The sequence below is a fragment of the Phyllobates terribilis genome, unplaced genomic scaffold (genome assembly GCF_046119375.1).
Source record: "Phyllobates terribilis strain yellow unplaced genomic scaffold, ASM4611937v1 Scaffold_1__5_contigs__length_1240528914, whole genome shotgun sequence".
Classification (NCBI taxonomy): domain Eukaryota; kingdom Metazoa; phylum Chordata; class Amphibia; order Anura; family Dendrobatidae; genus Phyllobates; species Phyllobates terribilis.
Genome location: NW_027362761.1, coordinates 1,150,443,472 through 1,150,464,501, shown reverse-complemented (window position 1 = coordinate 1,150,464,501; position 21,030 = coordinate 1,150,443,472). Strand labels below are relative to the sequence as shown.

Genomic DNA, 21,030 nt, shown 5'->3' with positions numbered 1-21,030 from the left:
ACTTCTTAAGTAATTCTAGGCACCGTTAACAGAGCGTGAGGATTTACTTCTTTCAAGCAAGAAAAAGGTTCTTCTTTTCGTGGCTGTCCCTATGCAAACACAAAGAGTGCAAATCTTTAATAAAAGCTTTAATTTAAAGTAATTTTAAAATATCGACTGGTGATGATAAAAACATACAAGTCCAGGATGAGAGACGCATCTAGAAGGTCAAGATACAAAACCTTTTTTTTGGTCACAACTGGTCATAAAAGTCTTTTACAACAAAGCACAGTATAACGGCTAATACAAAGACTGATGGCCGTCGGTCACTGAACTGGGGGTGGAATGGAGAGGTGGTGATTTTTTCTTACCCCTGTATCACCATTACTTTTTAAGTATTACACACCCGAGACCAGGATATATGGACCAGCCGGTGGGCCTATGGACCCAAACTCAACAATCTCATACCAATGGGGCTGTTGCATTCGGGTCAGGATACCCATGGCCGGACCATGCTTGGACTGTGAAACACGGGTGTGCGAAACCTTCCTGGCAGTCAAAATCTTAAAAAAAAGTGGGTATAACAGTATAAAACACATCTGCCTAAAATTATCCTCTGTGAACAATAATGGGAGAACGGTGTACAGTACATAGCTCGGCATTTATTTTACTAGCTTTACTCTCTCTTTTAATACTCTAAATGTTGGATTTTTCTGTATTTTCTTGTTGAAGGTGGCGAGAAGCTCCTCTTCAGACTTGTGATGCTCGGAAGATATCGCGTAATACTGCGCAATGACCTAGAAGGAAAAAAAAAAAACAACAACCAGAAGTGTAATGGATGACCTGACCATAACAAACCTTTACAATACATGTCCAAGGAAGGCTGCAAAAAAATATCAGAATTAATTGTAATAAGGTGTTTTTTTTAATTGTAAGCCACGGACTATAAACTAAAGTCTGGCAGGCAGGGGTACGCAGGACAGATCGTGCTATAATCTGCGCCAGGAAAAGCCTCACACTGTATGTAGAAAATGGTCCACATTATATTATAACGGCTTACTACACTGCTATTACCTTGAGCCATTTGGCTTCCTGAATGAATCCATATGCTGCTTTTACCCCTTCCCGACATTTGTAGTACATATACAGTACAGACCAAAAGTTTGGACACACCTTCTCATTTAAAGATTTTTCTGTATTTTCATGACTATGAAAATTGTGCATTCACACTGAAGGCATCAAAACTATGAATTAATACATGTGGAATTATATACTTAACAAAAAAGTGTGAAACAACTGAAAATATGTCTTATATTCTAGGTTCTTCAAAGTAGCCACCTTTTGCTTTGATGACTGCTTTGCACACTCTTGGCATTCTCTTGATGAGCTTCAAGAGGTAGTCACCGGAAATGGTCTTCACTTCACAGGTGTGCCCTGTCAGGTTTAATAAGTGGGATTTCCTGCCTTATAAATGGGGTTGGGACCATCAGTTGTGTTGTGCAGAAGTCTGGTGGATACACAGCTGATAGTCCTACTGAATAGACCGTTAGAATTTGTATTATGGCAAGAAAAAAGCAGCTAAGTAAAGAAAAACGAGTGGCCATCATTACTTTAAGAAATGAAGGTCAGTCAGTCCGAAAAATTGGGAAAACTTTGAAAGTGTCCCCAAGTGCAGTTGCAAAAACCATCAAGCGCTACAAAGAAACTGGCTCACATGAGGACCGCCCCAGGAAAGGAAGACCAAGAGTCACCTCTGCTTCTGAGGATAAGTTTATCCGAGTCACCAGCCTCAGAAATCGCAGGTTAACAGCAGCTCAGATTAGAGACCAGGTCAATGCCACACAGAGTTCTAGCAGCAGACACATCTCTACAACAACTGTTAAGAGGAGACTTTGTGCAGCAGGCCTTCATGGTAAAATAGCTGCTAGGAAACCACTGCTAAGGACAGGCAACAAGCAGAAGAGACTTGTTTGGGCTAAAGAACACAAGGAATGGACATTAGACCAGTGGAAATCTGTGATTTGGTCTGATGAGTCCAAATTTGAGATCTTTGGTTCCAACCACCGTGTCTTTGTGCGACACAGAAAAGGTGAACGGATGGACTCTACATGCCCGGTTCCCACCGTGAAGCATGGAGGAGGAGGTGTGATGGTGTGGGGGTGCTTTGCTGGTGACACTGTTGGGGATTTATTCAAAATTGAAGGCATACTGAACCAGCATGGCTACCACAGCATCTTGCAGCGGCATGCTATTCCATCTGGTTTGCGTTTAGTTTAACCATCATTTATTTTTCAACAGGACAATGACCCCAAACACACCTCCAGGCTGTGTAAGGGCTATTTGACCAAGAAGGAGAGTGATGGGGTGCTACGCCAGATGACCTGGCCTCCACAGTCACCAGACCTGAACCCAATCGAGATGGTTTGGGGTGAGCTGGACCGCAGAGTGAAGACAAAAGGGCCAACAAGTGCTAAGCATCTCTGGGAACTCCTTCAAGATTGTTGGAAGACCATTTCCGGTGACTACCTCTTGAAGCTCATCAAGAGAATGCCAAGAGTGTGCAAAGCAGTTATCAAAGCAAAAGGTGGCTACTTTGAAGAACCTAGAATATAAGACATATTTTCAGTTGTTTCACACTTTTTTGTTAAGTATATAATTCCACATGTGTTAATTCATAGTTTTGATGCCTTCAGTGTGAATGTACAACTTTCATAATCATGAAAATACAGAAAAATCTTTAAATGAGGTGTGTCCAAACTTTTGGTCTGTACTGTACGTCGCCGGGAAGGACTTCCCAACTGATGCAGTATATGTACGTCATGGCGATCACACGCGCACAGGGGGCTGTGCACGGGCGATTGCTGCCGGGTGTCAGCTGATTCTGACACGATACCCGGGACTCTGCCAGGAATGGTGTCTGCACCGCTCCCGGCACTTTAACCCGCTAAATGCTGTGATCGCTGCATCATCATACATACTCATGCATCCCTATGCTTTATAAGCGATCAGGCTGAAAAATATGAAAGTTCCATAGTTGGACAAAGTAAAAAAATACAAAAAAAAAAAAATTTGTAAAAATAATAAAAAAAAAATAAGGCTGTGTGCCCACTATGCGTTTTTTAAGCGTTTCCACAGCGGCAATTCCGCTGCAGAAACGCTTAAAAAACGCTTGGTAGAAGGTCTGCCATGTTCCCCAATGATAATCCGCATGTGCGGTGCACATGCTGCGGAAATTTCAGCTGTGGATTATCATTTAGACCACCGCTAGACACCGGGAAGACCGGCGGACAGGAGGAGGAGACCGGGGGCCATCAGAAGGTAAGTATATTATTTATTTTTTACCATTCTTTAAGGTCACACTATATAAATCCATGCTGTTTGCATGGATTTATATAGTGTGACCAAGTTGTCAAGCACTTTCCAAGTGATGCTAAAATTGCTTGGAAAGCGTTTGTCAACCCGCATGCGGAAAAGCATGTGAAGACCGCTTCACATCCGCATGTCCCTGGCAGGAAAAACGCATGTACAATCCGCATGTACAATCCGCATGCGTTTTTTCTGACAAAAAAAGTACACATTTGGTATCGCCGCGTCAGGAATGACCTAACCTATCAAACTGTCCCACTAGTTAACCCCTTCAATGAACACAGTTAAAAAAAAAAAAAACAGCAAAAAAAAAAAAAACGATACTTTATCATACCGCCGAACAAACAGTGGAATAAAACGAGATCAAAAAGATGAATTTAAATAAAAATGGTACCGCTGAAAACATCATCTTGTCCCACAAAAAAACAAGCTGCCATACAGCTCCATAAGCCGAAAAATAAAAAAGTTTTAGCTCTCAGATTAAAGCGATACAAAAAAATTATTTTTTCTATAAAATAATTTTTATTGTGTAAAAGCGCCAAAACATAAAAAAAAATATATATAAATGTGATACTGATGTAAACATACTGACCCGAAGAATAAAGCTACCTTATCAATTTTACCACACGCGAAACGGCATAAAAAAAAAATCCTGAATTGTTGGTTTTTGTTTATTCTCCCTCCCAAAAGTCGGAATAGAAAGCGATCAAAAAACGTCACGTGCCCGAAAATGGTACCAATAAAAAAGTCAACTTGTCCCGCAAGCCGTCACATGACTGTCGGCCGAAATATGGAAAAATTCTAGCTCTCAAAATATGGCGATGCAAAAATTAGTCTTTGCAAAAAAAAAAAAGCGTGACAGCTGTCAATCATAAAAACGCGATAGGAATCTGGTATCGCTGTAATTGCACCGACCCGAAGAACAAAGTCGTCTAATCATTTATACCGCACGAAGAACGTAAAAAATAAACTCTAGGGTTGTAAAGAAAAATGATGACGATATGGCGCCTAGTGTTGAGCACAAGTGCTCGCTACTTGAGTTTGCATCGGGTGCTTGGGTATGCACCGAGTATCATGGGTGCTCAAGTGACATGCTCGAGTCCCTGCCCCATATGCTTCCAGGCCAAAAAAAACCTTGCGGGGATTGCCTGCCATGCACAAGCGATCCCCGAAAGTTGTCATCAAAATTCTGTGTCGTACCTCTGGGTTCAAAATGTTCACTATACCCCTTGATAAAATCCTTGAGGGGGTCGAGTTTCCAAAATGGTGTCACTTGTGGGGGGTTTCCACTGTTTAGGCACATCAGGGGCTCCCCAAACACAACATGGCGTCCGGTAATTATTCAAGCAAATTTTACATTCAAAAAGGTCAAATGGTGCTCCTTCCCTTCCGTGTGCAAAAACAGTGGGGTATCTGCGTGCTCAGAAGGAATTGCACAACAAATTTTGGGGTTTATTTTTTCCTGGTACCATTGCGAAAATAAAAAAATTGGGGTCTAAAGTGCCATTTTTGTGAAAAAAGTTAAATGTTCATTGTTTTCTTCCACATTCCAAAAATTCCTGTGAAGCACCAGAAGGGTTAATAAAGTTCTTGAATGTGGTTTTGAGCACCTTGAGGGGTGCAGTTTTTAGAATGGTGTCACTTTTGGGTATTTTCTGTCATAAAGACCCCTCAAAGTGACTTCAAATGTGATGTGGTCCCTAAAAATATGGTTTTGTAAGTTTTGTGGGAAAAATGAGAAATCGTTGGTCAACTTTTAACCCTTATAGCTCCCTAACAAAAAAAAATAATGTTGGTTCCAAAATTGTGCTGATGTAAAGTAGACATGTGGGAAATGTTATTTATTAACTATTTTGTGTGACATATCTCTCTGATTTAAAGGCATGAAAATTCAAAGTTTGAAAATTGTGGAATTTTCATAATTTTTTGCAAAATTTCCATTTTTTTCACAAATCAACGCAAGTGATATCGAAGAAATTTTACCACTATCATGAAGTAGAATATGTAACGAAAAAACAATCTCAGAATCAGGGGGATCCATTGAAGCGTTCCAGAGTAATTACCTCATAAAGTGACAGTGGTCAGAATTGTAAAATTTGACCTGGTCATGAAGGTGATAATAGGCCTTCTCACCTCATGTGTGGTGGCTCCACGGTTATATAGGAATACTAACATTGTATGCACTGATTGATTAGTTGTCTGCCCCTCACACAAGAGGCACCTGTTTTAGTCATTTTTGTGTGTTTGAAATTAATAAAAAAATACTTTTTTCCAACATTATGTGAGTGTTCACTTTGCCTGCTTGATTCCTTCATGTAAGGTGTTTGGGAGGAATCTTTTTGATTACTTTAATTCTAGAGTAAAATAACCCAAGTCTGCAGAGTACAGGTTACCTTTTTCCTGAGTTTTTTGATGGCCAATTCATTGTCAGGAGCCTGTCTCAGCAGGGCCTTGATGGTTCCCTTCCAGTTAAATTTACCTGCAAAAGAAAAAGTAAAAAAAAAAAAAAAAAAATAATAATTATTGCAATTACTAAAATATTTTTCAGGATCGAAAAAACAAACAAAAAAAATGAACAGTAAATGTCAGTTCCCGATGTTTCCTGATCTTATATATAAGAAACTGCTGAAAATAAGAATCTCAACTATGAGAGCCGGGACGGAAATAATGTGGATTCAATACGAGAGAAAAGGTCCCAAAAAAAAATCCAACCAGGTCTGACTTTTTACAACTTGCTTGTTGTAGACCTCTAGCAGTCGCACTACATCTTCCGTGCTATTGTACGGCGCTGCGATGTAGCAGTGACGCATAGCGACCTTTGCGGTTAAAGTGTTGCCCCCGAATAACAATTACGACTTGTTTTGCCACTTAACTTTCTTTCTTGAAGTGAACACTCCGGGTTATGTACGGATGGAGCAGAGGGGGCGGCATTACTGTATAACTAGTAATATCTGCCGAGAATCAGGAAAAGCTCAGTGACAACCTCTACGGGAGCAGTAATGGCAGCCATACTGGGAGTCACACAGCTTTTCTATTATAACCGCGTTTGACCAAAGACAGTGACCAAGGGGTGCAGGCAGGAGCAGAGGGGTGTCCACTGGGGGGGGGCTCTCCTACGGTCAGAAGAAGGGTCTTGCTGCAGAGATGTAGATTCAAAGTTGGGCTATGTTCGCTCGTCTGAATGTAACCTTACACTGCCTTACCCCTTTTACCGCTGTCCTCTTCACCATTTTCTTCGGCGCCGTTCTCTTCTGCCTCCTCTTCTTCACCTTGGAATAAAATCAATATAGGATTTAAAAACATAAGAATGAAAAACTATTTTCAAAAGTTTTCATACAATGTCTTATGCAATCACTTTAGAGGGGGTTTACTGGTTTGGGGAAAACTCCTGTCCCTTGGCCAAAAACTGCACTTCCACCACAGAGTCTCCACCGATGCTCCCAGTGTCTGTTATATCTGGTGCACTGATGCCCCGTTGACTGCGCTGCAGCCAATCATATCTGCTGCACCGACGCCACGTTGACTGCGCTACAGCCAATCAGTTAGCTTTGCGGCTTGTGCCATCAACTCGGGCAGAGCCACTAAGCTCACAGATTGGCTGCAATGCTATGGATGTGAGGTCACTACGGCAGGCAATAACAGACACCGGGATCAACAGTGGAGACTCAGTGCTGGACATGGGGAGGGAAGCAGTTGTTTGTTGTTTTAAAAAAAAAACGACCCTTAGGGTATGTGCACACGATGCAGAAATGAAGCAGAAAATTTCTGCATCTCCCTGGCAGAAAAAACGCATGCAGATTGTGCATGCGCTTTTCCTGCGGAATACATGCGGATTCACATGCGTTTCCGCAAGTGGATTGACAAGCGCTTTCCAGGCGATTTTAGCATCACCTGGAAAGTGCTTGACAACTAGGTCACACTATATAAATCCATGCAAACAGCATGGATTTATATAGTGTGACCCGAGAGAGTGTATATACTTAGCTCCGATGGCCCGCGCTGTCCTGCTCAATCCGTTCTCCCTCGCCGGCAACTTTGAATTGAAAGACCTGCCGACGTCAGTGTCACGTGACCCGTCACATGACTGACGTCAGCGCAGGTCCTTCAACTCACTGCAAAGTGCCGGGAACCAAGCAGGAGCGCTGCGCGGGCCGACAGATGGTAAGTATATATTTATTTTTTATTTTATTATTTTTTTACAGATTTTTTAATGGTACCTGGGTCTGGATGAGAGTCTCCTCTCTTCTACACCCGGGTACCATCCGCACATTAGAACGCGCCAATACCGCAAGTACAAATGCAGTCTTGCGGAATTGGCGCGTTCTAATGCAAGTCAATGGCGGCGAAAACGCCGCGTTTACGCAAAATTAATTAACATGCTGCGGATTTTTGAGCGCAGCGTTTACGCTGCGGAAAAATCCGCATCATGGGCACAGCACATGCGGATTTCAATTGGGGAACATTGCTGCCCTTCTACCATGCGTTTTTAATGCGTTTCCGCGGCATTTACGCAACTGCAAAAACGCCGCGGAAACGCATTAAATATGCATCGTGTGAACTCAGCCTTAACAAAACTTTTCAAAGAATCTGTGAGGTTTCCTGTACATAATGTGTAATATTATACTAAGTATAATACTGCCACTTATAACCGATTATGGCCAGGGAGCAGGACACGCCGTCAGCAAGTACAGGATGACGCACGGTCATCTTCTGGTGCAGTGGAGACAATATCCACAGTCACGGAAGGCAGAAGCTCGTGATCTCATGTGCTGTAATTATGGTATCAGTGTAGGAAGCAGAACAGAGCAAGCGGCTATATCATGCTGTGAAAGTGGACAATACCTAATATTGGAAGGAAAAAAGGAGCAGTATTGTTAATTACAATTTTTAAGTCTTTGCGCACATAGGTTTGTTTTTTTAATAGTAAGTCCACTCCAAAAAATGCCTGAAAAGTCACATTAAAAAAAAAGGGGCGAGAGTCGGGATGGAAGGAAAGTGGAGAAAAAGGCTCTGTAGTCTATGAAGGGAGAGAGCACAGAGGAGGAAATGCTCACTGATTACCTGGCCGACTTATGTAGTATATTACTTTTGGAGGCTTGTCACACAACACCTTTAATGTTGCAAAAATAGGGCGTCCTGACCATCGTAAATTTTTGCATTTGGTGCAAGTTTTAATTGTATAGTGCTTCGGAATATGTTGGAGCTATATAAATAAAAAATTATTATTATGTCTCCTACAATGTTTTACCATATAGTGAAACACTGAGGTTTTTGCACCACTTTTAACATGAACGTCGTCAAATCAAAAGTCACCATTGAGCCTGCTTTATATTATAGCAGTAACTTGAAATAAATTACAAGGAGTTATCCTAGAGATAAATAATAAAACAACCAACAATATCCCATAGCCATAAATCACCCCTTGTACCTTGTGAATTATTACGCTTTTTTGATTGCGCTTCCTCTTCCACATCCCCCGACTCGCCTTCAGCCTCCTTTTCCAGCTGCCGCTTTTTCTTTTTTTTCCCTGCAGCCTCCTCATCTTTGGCTTCTTCATCATCTTCCATCTTCCGTTTCTTCCCCTTCTTTTTCGTGCCGTTCTGCGTCTGATCTTCCGCATTTAGATCTTTTTTCTCTTTCTTATTCTTTTTCTGTCTTTCCTCCTTCCGTTCCCGCTTACTCTTCTTCCCCGTTTCCTCTGTGGCTGCAGAAGACTCTGACTTGCCCTCGGCTGCTGGAGTGTCAGACTTCTCTGGCGCATTGTTATTGGTGTTGTTTTTTTGCTACAAAACAAATTCCAAGAAGTTTACAGCACTATTCCCTCCTTCATAAATGGATATTTTTGGAGAGTCTACGTAAAAGCGCTTTTGTAAATTACAGCTTATTAAAATGTGCAGCCGCTCTTGAGCTATTAGCAATTTTTCTATTGTTTATAGTTTTTTTCATAGGATACCGACCACTGCTGCGGTCTAGCTTGTAAGCGATGTGCTGAAGCTGGCCGGGATTAAGAGGCAACACCACGCTCCGGCGATCATTGGTCAGCTTCCAAATAGTGCTTACAAGCTCAATAGAAAAGAGCCTGTAAGCACTGTGCACGTTATATCTAGCAGCAGTGGTTAGTCTCCAAGACGACGAGCTGTAAACAAACGAAAAGTGTTAATATCTCAAGAAAGGCTGAAAATGCTAATAAGCCACAAACGGCAAAATTGCTTGCATTTACAAGTACTATCTGACAATACCCATGCATGAAGATGGGAACTATAATATAAATATAATAATGTGTAATCTGCTCAAAAAAAATAAAGGGAACACTTAAACAACAGAATATAACTCCAAGTAAATCAAACTTCTGTGAAATCAAACTGTCCACTTAGGAAGTAACACCGATTAACAATCAATTTCACATGCTGTTGTGAAAATGGAATAGACAATAGATGGAAATTATTGGCAATTATCAAGACACCCTCAATAAAGCAGTGGTTCTGCAGGTGGGGACCACAGACCACATCTCAGTACCAATGCTTTCTGGCTGATGTTTTGGTCACTTTTGAATGTTGGTTGCGCTTTCACACTCGTGGTAGCATGAGATGGACTCTACAACCCACAGAAGTTGCTCAGGTAGTGCAGCTCATCCAGGATGGCACATCAATGCGAGCTGTGGCAAGAAGGTTTGCTGTGTCTGTCAGCGTAGTGTCCAGAGGCTGGAGGCGCTACCAGGAGACAGGCCAGTACACCAGGAGACGTGGAGGGGGCCGTAAGAGGGCAACAACCCAGCAGCAGGACCGCTACCTCCGCCTTTGTGCAAGGAGGAACAGAAGGAGCACTGCCAGAGCCCTGCAAAATGACCTCCAGCAGGCCACAAATGTGCATGTGTCTGCACAAACAGTTAGAAACCAACTCCATGAAGATGGTATGAGGGCCCGACGTCCACAGATGGGGGTTGTGCTCACAGCCCAACACCGTGCAGGACGCTTGGCATTTGCCACAGAACACCAGGATTGGCAAAGCCACCATTGGCGCCCTGCGCTCTTCACAGATGAAAGCAGGTTCACACTGAGCACATGTGACAGACATGACAGAGTCTGGAGATGCCTTGGAGAGCGAGCTGCTACCTGCAACATCCTTCAGCATGACCGGTTTGGCAGTGGGTCAGTAATGGTGTGGGGTGGCATTTCTTTGGGGGGCCGCACAGTCCTCCATGTGCTCGCCAGAGGTAGCCTGACTGCCATTAGGTACCGAGATGAGATCCTCAGACCCCTTGTGAGACCATATGCTGGTGCGGTTGGCCCTGGGTTCCTCCTAATGCAGGACAATGCCAGACCTCATGTGGCTGGAGTGTGTCAGCAGTTCCTGCAAGATGAAGGCATTGAAGCTATGGACTGGCCCACCCGTTCCCCAGACCTGAATCCGACTTGAGCACATCTGGGACATCATGTCTCGCTCCATCCACCAACGTCACGTTGCACCACAGACTGTCCAGGAGTTGGCGGATGCTTTAGTCCAGGTCTGGGAGGAGATCCCACAGGAGACTATCTGCAACCTCATCAGGTGTTGTAGGGAGGTCATACAGGCACGTGGAGGTCTCATTTTGACTTGTTTTAATGACATTACATCATGGTTGGATCATCCTGTAGTGTGTTTTACCACTTTAATTTTGGGGGTGACTCCAAATCCAGGCCTCCATTGGTTAATAAATGTGATTTCCATTGATGATTTTGTTGTCAGCACATTCAACTTTGTACAGAACAAAGTATTCAATGAGAATATTTCATTCATTCAGATCTAGGATGTGTTATTTGAGTGTTCCCTTTATTTTTTTGAGCAGTAGACAGACAGACAGACAGACAGACATACACCTGTACTAACTTCCAGTTTCGACATTGGCTCTCATGGGGACCGCGTGTCATGGTTGTGGCCAATCAGCGCTAGCTTCACTCTCTCCTCCTATGGACGTAATTGACATCAAGAAGTGAACGCTGCAGCTGATATCTCACTTCCTCTGGATGTTTTGATTTGTCCGAAGGCAGTGAGACTGAAGCCGGCGCTGATTGGCCCCAGTGATCGTGTGATAATGTTATGTGATCCCCTGGGAGAGCCAGTACTGTCACCGCCAGCACCATAGGAGAGTATGAGTGTTATTATTTTACTGAGGGGAAACATAGGGATTCAGTGGACAACCCCCTTTAAATGACTGACACCTTTAATAGATCCAATAGATTCTTGTATTCCCATTATAAGTCCGCTGGGTCACAAATGGAAACCATAACAAATTGAGAAAAGAACTTAGGCTCTGTTCACATTTGTGTGGTGGCGTCCATTTATAACTGTCTAATTTTGACTTTATCCTGCAGTGGAGGTGCGGGGAAAGTTAACACTAAGGCCTTATTCAGATGTCCATATTTCCATGCATAGAACACGTACCCATTCGAGTCTATGGGGCTGTTCACATGCATGTGGTTTTTTTTTGTCAACAAAAAAATAAATAAATCATGGAAACTTATCTGTTTTTAATCTGAGTCAATGATCAAAATTACCCATACAAGTCTATGCATCTGTGGGCTGTCTGTGATTAACATTGCAATGTATAGGAGAAGAAAAAAATACAGGGAGGAGGTGTCCTGGGAATGTCCCTGAATATGACAGATTACTATAAGGCTATGTGCCCACGATGCAGAAATGAAGCAGAAAATTTCTGCAGCATTTCTGCATCTCCCTGGCAGAAAAAAACGCATGCAGATTGTACATGCGTTTTTCCTGCAGAATACATGCGGATCCACATGCATTTCCGCATGCAGATTGACAAGCGCTTTCCAGGCGATAGCATCACTTGGAAAGTGCTTGACAACTAGGTCACACTGTATAAATCCATGCAAACAGCATGGATTTATACAGTGTGAACCGTAAAAATTAAAACAAATAAAGCTATACTCACCCCCGAGGCCCCGGCGTGGCTGCAGCGCTGCTTCCTGGCTGGTTCCCGGCATATCGCGAGACAGAGCGGTGAAGGGCCTGCGGTCACATGACTGTGACGTCACCGAAGGTCCTTCAGCGCTGCTGGCATTCAGAGAGAAGACGCTGGACAGGTGAGTATAAACTTTATTTGTTATTTTATTCTTTTTTTACAGGTACAATGGTACCCAGGTCTGGAGGAGAGTCTCCTCTCCTCCAGAACTGGGTACCATCCGCACATAGAGACGCATAGAAGCCGCTTGTACAAATGTACAGTCGCGGTTTCTGTGCGTCTCAATGCAAGTCAATGGCGGGAGTTCCGCTGCGCTTCCGCAAAATTAAATGACATGCTGCGGATTTTTGTACGCAGCATAAACGCTGCGGAAAAATCCGCAGCATGTGCATAGAACATGCGGAATCCCCTTGGGGACCATGGGGTGCGGATTACCTAGCGTTTTACAAGCGTTTCCGCTGCGGAAATTCCGCAGCATAAACGCTTGAAAAACGCTACGTGGGCACACAGCCTAAAAAAAATAAAGACATATCATAGTCCCCCCGCCACCGGACAGCCCACACATCAGTCAATGCAGTACGTACATTACTTATGGCTTCCTCAAAAATCCCCCACACTTTGTCGTGTAGGGCCGGACTGGAAACTTTTAAACTGTTTTTCATCCAATTCTAGAAATAAAAGAAAAAAATATATATTGAATAACAGTGAAAGGGACGAATTATCACTTGGTATTTACTTTACTCAGATCTTCATCTCTGGCTGCTTTTTAGCTCCGTTACATTTAGGGCTGTGATCTGAGACTCAAGTTTATCTATAGGGTCTATGCGTAGTCTGAGGCACATCCCCGTCTCGTCATTGGTCCAGGCCACCGATCCCTCCCTTCCCATCAATAAGGAATATTGTACTAATAAGGTTTCCTCCTAACATCGGGATACGCGAGGACGATTTACCTGGAATTTAGCCTTCTTTTTTGGAACATTATCAAAAGTACTAATTTGATTTAAAATGTTCCTCACATCGCTGCTAATTGTCGGCTTCTTCATCGCTTCTTGTATCCTCTGAAACAGGAAAGAAAACAGGAGTGAAATAAAAAGACAAGTTCTACTTCTAGAAAACCCATATCTATCAGGATAGGTGATCGGTACGGGGTTCGGCCGCTGGGACCCCACACAGGGAAGCTTTATCCACGTTATATAAGTGGTGTGGTAGGTCGGATGCCCAACCGCCGCTCCAATCATTCCACATCAGGCTGTCAGAACAAGCTGCGTGCAGCCCCATGAGGAAGGAATACAGCCAGCCATCTTATGTAAACCCATGATTGGAAACCCACCCAGGAACAGCTCAGCCCATGCCCTGTGTGAGGCGCAGTTCACACGTCTGGTCAACCATGCCGTCTGTCTGTTCTATTATAAGAACAGGCAAAATGAATCAGTGATACATTGCGTTAGTTATGCAAATGAAAACAGACTGGACACATTTATTATCTTTGTGTCTGTCTGGGTTCCAATTTTTAGAACGATAGGTAAAGCCCTGCATGCCATGGAAGGTTTGGAGATCTGTTCTTTAAAGCAATGATACAATTGGAATTACTCAGGCTTATGGATCAGTAGCATGTCTAGAAATGGAAAAATGAAGCATACGCTTAAAAAAAAAAAAAAAAAAAAAAACACTGCCTACAGAAAAGCATAGCGGGGGCTTCCGACACACCCACAGCAAAACGTGGCTGGGGGGGTGCTTCCGTCACGCCCACAGCAAATCGCGGCTGGGGGGGGGGGTGTGCTTCCGTCACGTCCACAGCAAAACGCGGCTGGGGGGGGGGGGGGTGCTTCCGTCACGTCCACAGCAAAACGCAGCTGGGGGGGTGCTATCGTCACGCCCACAGCAAAATGTAGCTGGGAGGGGCTCTCGTCAAGCCCAGAGCAAAGATGGGCTGGGGCTTCTGTCATGCTCTGCAGTTGCTTTACTCTCTCTGGCACTGGAAACCAGCAGCTTGTGGAGGGCAATCAAGGATCATTAAATCCTAGAAGAAGTCATTTGTGGGGGGAGGGGGAAACAAACGTGGACCTTCCAATCCGAAAATGAACCCAAACAAAACTGATCGTTCACCAAAGCTTGGTCTCAGAAAAAGTCCTGGAAAATTCTGTGAGTGGCCATCACAGTTGCCTGACAAACATCCAAACACAAAAATTCAATAATATTAGTGACCTGGAGCCCATAGCCCATGAAGAAAAGGCCAAGAGTCCTCAGTGACGATGCCAGAACCTGGAGTCTGATAATACATCACATTTACAGCAGATCACAAGAGCCAGAGGGGATCTACTAGTGAAAGACGCTTGTCATGAAGGGGTGAATAATTATGAGTCTGCAGTAGTCAGCATTTAGTGATGATTTTGGAGAAACCACTCATTATATTAGTTATTTGAACGATTTACATTGTTCTTGTTTGGTTTATTGCAAAGACGAGAAAGTTTGTAAACCGGATCTGTGATGGAGGATGAATGACTTAGATGACAACTGTCCATGTGGAGCAGGGCCGGACATATTATTCGTGCAATCTGTGCGGCCGCACAGGGGCCCAGGAAGTAAGGCGGCCCATTTCTATCTCCAAAGAAAGAGCAATTTTGCATTTTTAGGAGCTCTAGGACTGCAAAGGGCCCATGTAGTGTAATTGCACAGGGGCCCTTGTCTGTGTCCTCAGTGATGTGGAGGACATTTCCCAGGACGGCCGCTCACCTGGATCCACTGCACCTGCTTCTCTTCCCCTTTTTTAGCCTTCGCTTCGAAGCCTTTGCCGCCATATTTCTCGTCCTCGGTGACACATTTCAGGTGGGTTTTATAGTCGCTTCCCCTGCAGAACACAAACATGAGGCCGATCACTGTGCATGGCTATAACACAGCGAGGCTGATAGTCCGGAATGCCTGATAATTCGGCACCTGACCAGACCAAGGGTTTTACAACCGGCACCGACCCATGTAATACACACGAAACACAAGCGGCCTCTGCGCTGGACCTGACGTACCAGAAGTCTTTACCACAATCGATACAAGACAGACACTGACAGCTCCGGCAGTTGCCCAGATGTTTCTCCACCTGCGCCTTCTTCAGAGACTCGCCACAGCCATTACAGGTGAAAAACACCATGGTGACGCCTCTCCCCTACAGACAGAAAACAGCCGGCGTTATAGTCACTGACAATGTGCGTCCACCCAACCCCTGAGGACACTGAAGCCGGCCCGTCATGCACGCTCACCTCACAAAAACCACGTGCCCCCACTACTGCTGCGGCTGCTGCGTGACGTCACTTCCGGTAAATACTAGAGGACTAGACGCCTGCTTCACTGGCGGCGGAAGTGAGGTTCCGGTCGCACAGAATTGACGTCACTGAAGGTAGCCTGTGTGGTGACAAGAGATGCAGAGTGGCTGGTAAGCCGGCGGCGCTGACCTGGGCAGTCGTGTAGTAATATCTGCCATCCCCCATACTGAGCCTTGCTCCACTGCCAAGTATGTGTAGTCAGGATGGTGGGAAGCCTCCGTGTGACTACTACTCCCAGCGTGTCATGCCAGTCTGTGCATGTTCTGTCTGCGACTGGTGGCATATGGGAAATAATAAAAGCAGGGCCCTGTTCTCACATCTCACAGACCTAGGACCATACAGAGACAGGACAACCCAGAGCTATGGGTGTGTGTAATGGGGGTACTCTCTGCACCAGCCCCGGAGCTATGGATGTGTGTAATGGGGGTACTCCCTGCACCAGCCCCGGACCTATGGGTGTGTGTAATGGGGGTACTCCCTGCACCAGCCCTGGAGCTATGGGGGTGTGTAATGGGGGTACTCCCTGCACCAGCCCCGGAGCTATGGATGTGTGTAATGGGGGTACTCCCTGCACCAGCCCTGGAGCTATGGGGGTGTGTAATGGGGGTACTCTCTGCACCAGCCCCGGAGCTATGGGGGTGTGTAATGGGGGTACTCTCTGCACCAGCCCCGGAGCTATGGATGTGTGTAATGGGGGTACTCCCTGCACCAGCCCCGGAGTTATGGGTGTGTGTAATGGGGGTACTCCCTGCACCAGCCCCGGAGCTATGGGTGTGTGTAATGGGGGTACTCCCTGCACCAGCCCTGGAGCTATGGGGGTGTGTAATGGGGGTACTCCCTGCACCAGCCCCGGAGCTATGGATGTGTGTAATGGGGGTACTCCCTGCACCAGCCCCGGAGCTATGGATGTGTGTAATGGGGGTACTCTCTGCACCAGCCCCGGAGCTATGGGGGTGTGTAATGGGGGTACTCCCTGCACCAGCCCCGGAGCTATGGATGTGTGTAATGGGGGTACTCTCTGCACCAGCCCCGGAGCTATGGATGTGTGTAATGGGCGTACTCCCTGCACCAAGCCCCGGAGCTATGGATGTGTGTAATGGGCGTACTCCCTGCACCAGCCCCGGAGCTATGGATGTGTGTAATGGGGGTACTCCCTGCACCAGCCCCGGAGCTATGGATGTGTGTGATGGGCGTACTCCCTGCACCAGCCCCGGAGCTATGGATGTGTGTAATGGGGGTACTCCCTGCACCAGCCCCGGAGCTATGGATGTGTGTAATGGGCGTACTCCTGCACCAGCCCCGGAGCTATGGATGTGTGTAATGGGCGTACTCCCTGCACCAGCCCCGGAGCTATGGATGTGTGTAATGGGGGTACTCCCTGCACCAGCCCCGGAGCTATGGGTGTATAATGGGGGTACTCCTTCACCAGCCCCGGAGCTATGGGTGTGTGTAATGGGGGTACTCCCTGCACCAGCCCTGCAGCTATGGGTGTGTGTAATGGGGGTACTCCCTGCACCAGCCCCGGAGCTATGGGTGTGTGTAATGGGGGTACTCCCTGCACCAGCCCTGCAGCTATGGGTGTGTGTAATGGGGATACTACCAGCCCCGGAGCTATGGGTGTATAATGGGGGTAGTCCCAGCACCAGCCCCGGAGCTATGGGTGTGTATAATGGGGCTCCTCCCAGCATGTCCCTAGTACCAGCCTTGTGCTGCGCTAAGAAAACCGCTTGGGATCAGAAGTGTCTCCCATCCCGGACTCCAAAATCCACTTCAAAGATGACTTAGAAAACCTTTCCATTTCCTTTCTATGAGGAGATTGAGATTTTTTTATTTTAATTGTGTTTGAAAGATTCACATCACCCCCTTCCACTTAACAAACAGCAGATCCTAAAGCCGTCTCTGCGTCATTTCTGAAAACCACAAAGACCTTTGTGTGAACATAACCTTAGATCGCCGCCTTGTAGACGGCGCCTGTGATCGAGACGGAGCTGCTGCACTGACAGCTAGGATGGGTGCGCACTGCACCCCTTAGGTTCACATTTATTGAGCACCCGTCACTTGCCATACATTTTTTTTCCTCATCCATAGAAAGCAATGAGAAAGTGCAACAAACAGGTTTTGCTGCGATTTTGGTGAATAAAGCAAAGTTCAATCTGCATTAGGAAACCTGCGTTTCTTCAGCCAAGAGAGCAGGTTTTGGCTGCAGAAAGAAAGGCTGCAAAAAATGAGGGTCTGTGTCCGCTCTCCACCCCCCCCCCCCCCCCTTACCCTGCTGGGGGTCTTACCTCTGAGGAAAGTGCAGATGAGTTTCTTGCGTCAGCCATGTCTTGTGATAATACAAGTCTGTTATTTCCTGCACGGACAGGAGCTGATTATCCGCGTGCTGAGGCCGCTCATTATGGTTATTCCCGTCAGTAATTGAAGCCTTCCCTTTCATTCACTCTGTTTCTCCCTTCATCAGGGGGACGCTGACAATCTGTGAACTCAGTGACTGAATGAAAAGTTTCCTGGCTGCTCTTGACCTGCACAGTGGATGGCACGTACCTCCGTATACTGTTATTATATAGGGCAGCGGGCCGGTGAGTGCCGCCGCCCACAGCTCCTGGTAGGAAGAGGACGGCCGCCCTTCATAAATCTATGTAGAACAGGTGGATGTCTCCTATTTAGAGACCATGAGTATTCCATCCATGATGCAGCACTCTTTTCTGAGTATTAGGGTGCCATCAGATGGCCGTATAAATCAGAACACAGTGCATGGACTGGCCGGCGGCTCTTCCCACCCGAACGTGATGGCTTCTTTTATTTCTGTGCAGCTCTCACCTTAGGGTGGGAAGAGCCGCCGGCCAGTCCATGCACTGCTTTCTGATCTCGGTCCAATTTATACGGCCGTCTGATTGTGCCCTAAGGGGCAGGTAGATTATACTCCATGATCCACTCTTCATATGGAAGGGAGATAAATCTGATATTCCATCATTTGTAGAATGCTTAAACAGTAATTCATTGAATTTGTCGTTCCCATTTTCTTTTCATCCAAGGTGTATCTCTTTTTTTGGATTTGCAATTGGAGGGGACTAAGAATGGAATTTCCACATCCACATATTTTAAACCCATGTCAGGTAACACAATTCTCCACGCCAGGAGTGGACATCCGTTACACACCATTAAGGCTATAGCGGTAGGAGAAATGGTCAGTGTAAAACGCAACTGCAGCAATTCTAACAACTTAAATAAAGAATTATCTCATTGTAAAAATAAATGGAAACGAAGGGAGTATCCAGAGTGGATATTAGATAGAGCAAGTAAAATTGCAGAGGACAAAAGCAGATCTCTAATCTATTACAAGATCGATATATTCAGGACAACAATCAGGGTAATCAACAAGTAACATTATCCCTTCAATATAGCCCTCAATTTAATAGCATTAAAAATATAGTATTAACATTTTTACCTATTTATATGAAGATGCCACACTAGCACAAGTTCTTTCCCCAGGTATTAGGATAGTGGCCAAGAGAGCACAGACTTTGGGGAATATTTTCCCCTTCTTTAACAAATTCTCTCTCCAAAAAAGACATATGTGGTTGCAATGCCAAGGATTTTACAAGTGTGGTCAAAATAGATGCAAAAGTTAAAAAAAAAAATTTCTAATGCGGACAGATCCCAGATATTTCATATAAACCATTTTATTAACTGCAACTGTGATCATGTGATATATATAATTCATTGTACCTTATGTGACAAAATTAATGTGGGATGTACAATTAGAAAATTGAAAAAGAGAATTTCTGCACATGTTTCTGATATAACTAATGTTTCCATGAATAATCACAATATGTCTCATGCTTCTAGGCATTTTATACAATATCATAATAGAAATATATCCTCATTCCAAGTTCTGGGCATTGAGAGGGTCACTCCGAATCCCAGAGGAGGAGACTCCAGGAAATGTCTGCTAAATCGCGAGGCACATTGGATAATGAATCTCGACCCCTGTAACCCCACTGGCCTCAATTTGCAGCGTGAACTTGTGTATCATTATTGATACTTAAATAGTTTTTTTGTATAGGCTCACCTACATGTGTTTTTTCTATGTAAATTGTTTTTATAATATACTGCAGAAATTCTTTGTATATCACATTTTGTATGCTCTAATCATGTGATTTTAATCTCCCATTGGATTGGTGTATTTTTTGTATTTAATCACGTCTGTTCATTAGTCATATAGCTTTGATAAAGGACGCACATTGCGTTCGAAACGCGTTGCTATGGCTAAATATTTTTATATGGAAATGCCATTACTTAAATAAAAAACTTTTTTTTATCCACGATGGAAGCTGGAATGTTTTTCTATTTTTTGTTTGCAAGAGATTTCACTCCATACCTGCTTCATCTTATCTTTAATGTGGCCAAGAATTTCAGGTGATCTTTCACCTCCAGCAGCACAAAGGTTAGATCATACATGTGAAACGCTGGCCCGCAGGGTGGTTTAATTTGGCCCACGACACCAGAACCACGACTCCTATGTGGGGCCCATGATTCTGTTCTGGAGGACTATGTGGGGCCCAATATACTGTATGGAGGACTATGTGGGGCCCATTATTCTGTATGGAGGACTATGTGGGGCCCATTATTCTGTATGGAGGACTATGTGGGGCCCATTATTCTGTTTTGGAGGACTATGTGGGGCCCATTATTCTGTTTTGGAGGACTATGTGGGGCCCATTATTCTGTTTTGGAGGACTATGTGGGGCCCATTATTCTGTTTTGGAGGACTATGTGGGGCCCATTATTCTGTTTTGGAGGACTATGTGGGGCCCATTATTCTGTATGGAGGACTATGTGGGGCTATTATTCTGTTTTGGAGGACTGTGTGGGGCCCATTACTCTGTTCTGGAGGACTGTGTGGGGCCCATTACTCTGTTCTGGAGGACTGTGTGGGGCCCATTACTCTGTTTTGGAGGACTGTGTGGGGCCCATTACTCTGTTTTGGAGGACTGTGTGGGGTCCATTACTCTGTTTTGGAGGACTATGTGGGGCCCATTACTCTGTTTTGGAGGACTATGTGGGGCCCATTACTCTGTTTTGGAGGACTGTGTGGGGCCCATTACTCTGTTTTGGAGGACTGTGTGGGGCCCATTACTCTGTTCTGGAGGACTGTGTGGGGCCCATTACTCTGTTTTGGAGGACTGTGTGGGGTCCATTACTCTGTTTTGGAGGACTGTGTGGGGCCCATTACTCTGTTCTGGAGGACTGTGTGGGGCCCATTACTCTGTTCTGGAGGACTGTGTGGGGCCCATTACTCTGTTCTGGAGGACTGTGTGGGGCCCATTACTCTGTTCTGGAGGACTGTGTGGGGCCCATTACTCTGTTCTGGAGGACTGTGTGGGGCCCATTACTCTGTTCTGGAGG

The 21,030-nt window shown here is 45.1% G+C and overlaps 2 protein-coding genes across 3 annotated transcripts in view; one reads left to right on the top strand and one right to left on the bottom strand.

The window, feature by feature from the left end:
- Window positions 1-115: 115 nt before the first annotated feature.
- LYAR (Ly1 antibody reactive) lies at window positions 116-15,707 on the bottom strand. Its single transcript, XM_073648439.1, has 9 exons — window positions 15,559-15,707; window positions 15,328-15,464; window positions 15,041-15,155; window positions 13,258-13,365; window positions 12,892-12,975; window positions 8,774-9,128; window positions 6,549-6,614; window positions 5,739-5,824; window positions 116-776 (listed from the first exon to the last, which is right to left on the bottom strand). Exons 2-9 carry the CDS (start codon window positions 15,447-15,449, stop codon window positions 642-644), a joined length of 1,071 nt encoding a protein of 356 aa, XP_073504540.1. The 5' UTR covers window positions 15,450-15,464; window positions 15,559-15,707; the 3' UTR covers window positions 116-641.
- The window catches only part of ZBTB49 (zinc finger and BTB domain containing 49), a 25,335-nt gene continuing 19,913 nt past the window's right edge, over window positions 15,609-21,030 (top strand). For both annotated transcript variants that reach the window (XM_073648427.1, XM_073648418.1), the window contains exon 1: window positions 15,609-15,731. The gene's annotated coding sequence lies outside the window, so the exon portion shown is untranslated. The remainder of the gene's footprint in view (window positions 15,732-21,030) is intronic.

What these genes read in the sequence shown, in the direction of transcription:
- LYAR (XM_073648439.1), bottom strand. Translation starts at nt 15,449, where the DNA reads ATGGTGTTTTTCACCTGTAATGGCTGTGGCGAGTCTCTGAAGAAGGCG. An exon ending in AAAAGAAGGCTAAATTCCAG is followed by an intron (nt 12,976 to 13,257) that starts GTAAATCGTCCT and finishes TTTTATTTCTAG; the next exon opens with AATTGGATGAAAAACAGTTT. An exon ending in TTGAGGAAGCCATAAGTAAT is followed by an intron (nt 9,129 to 12,891) that starts GTACGTACTGCA and finishes TTTGTTTTGTAG; the next exon opens with CAAAAAAACAACACCAATAA.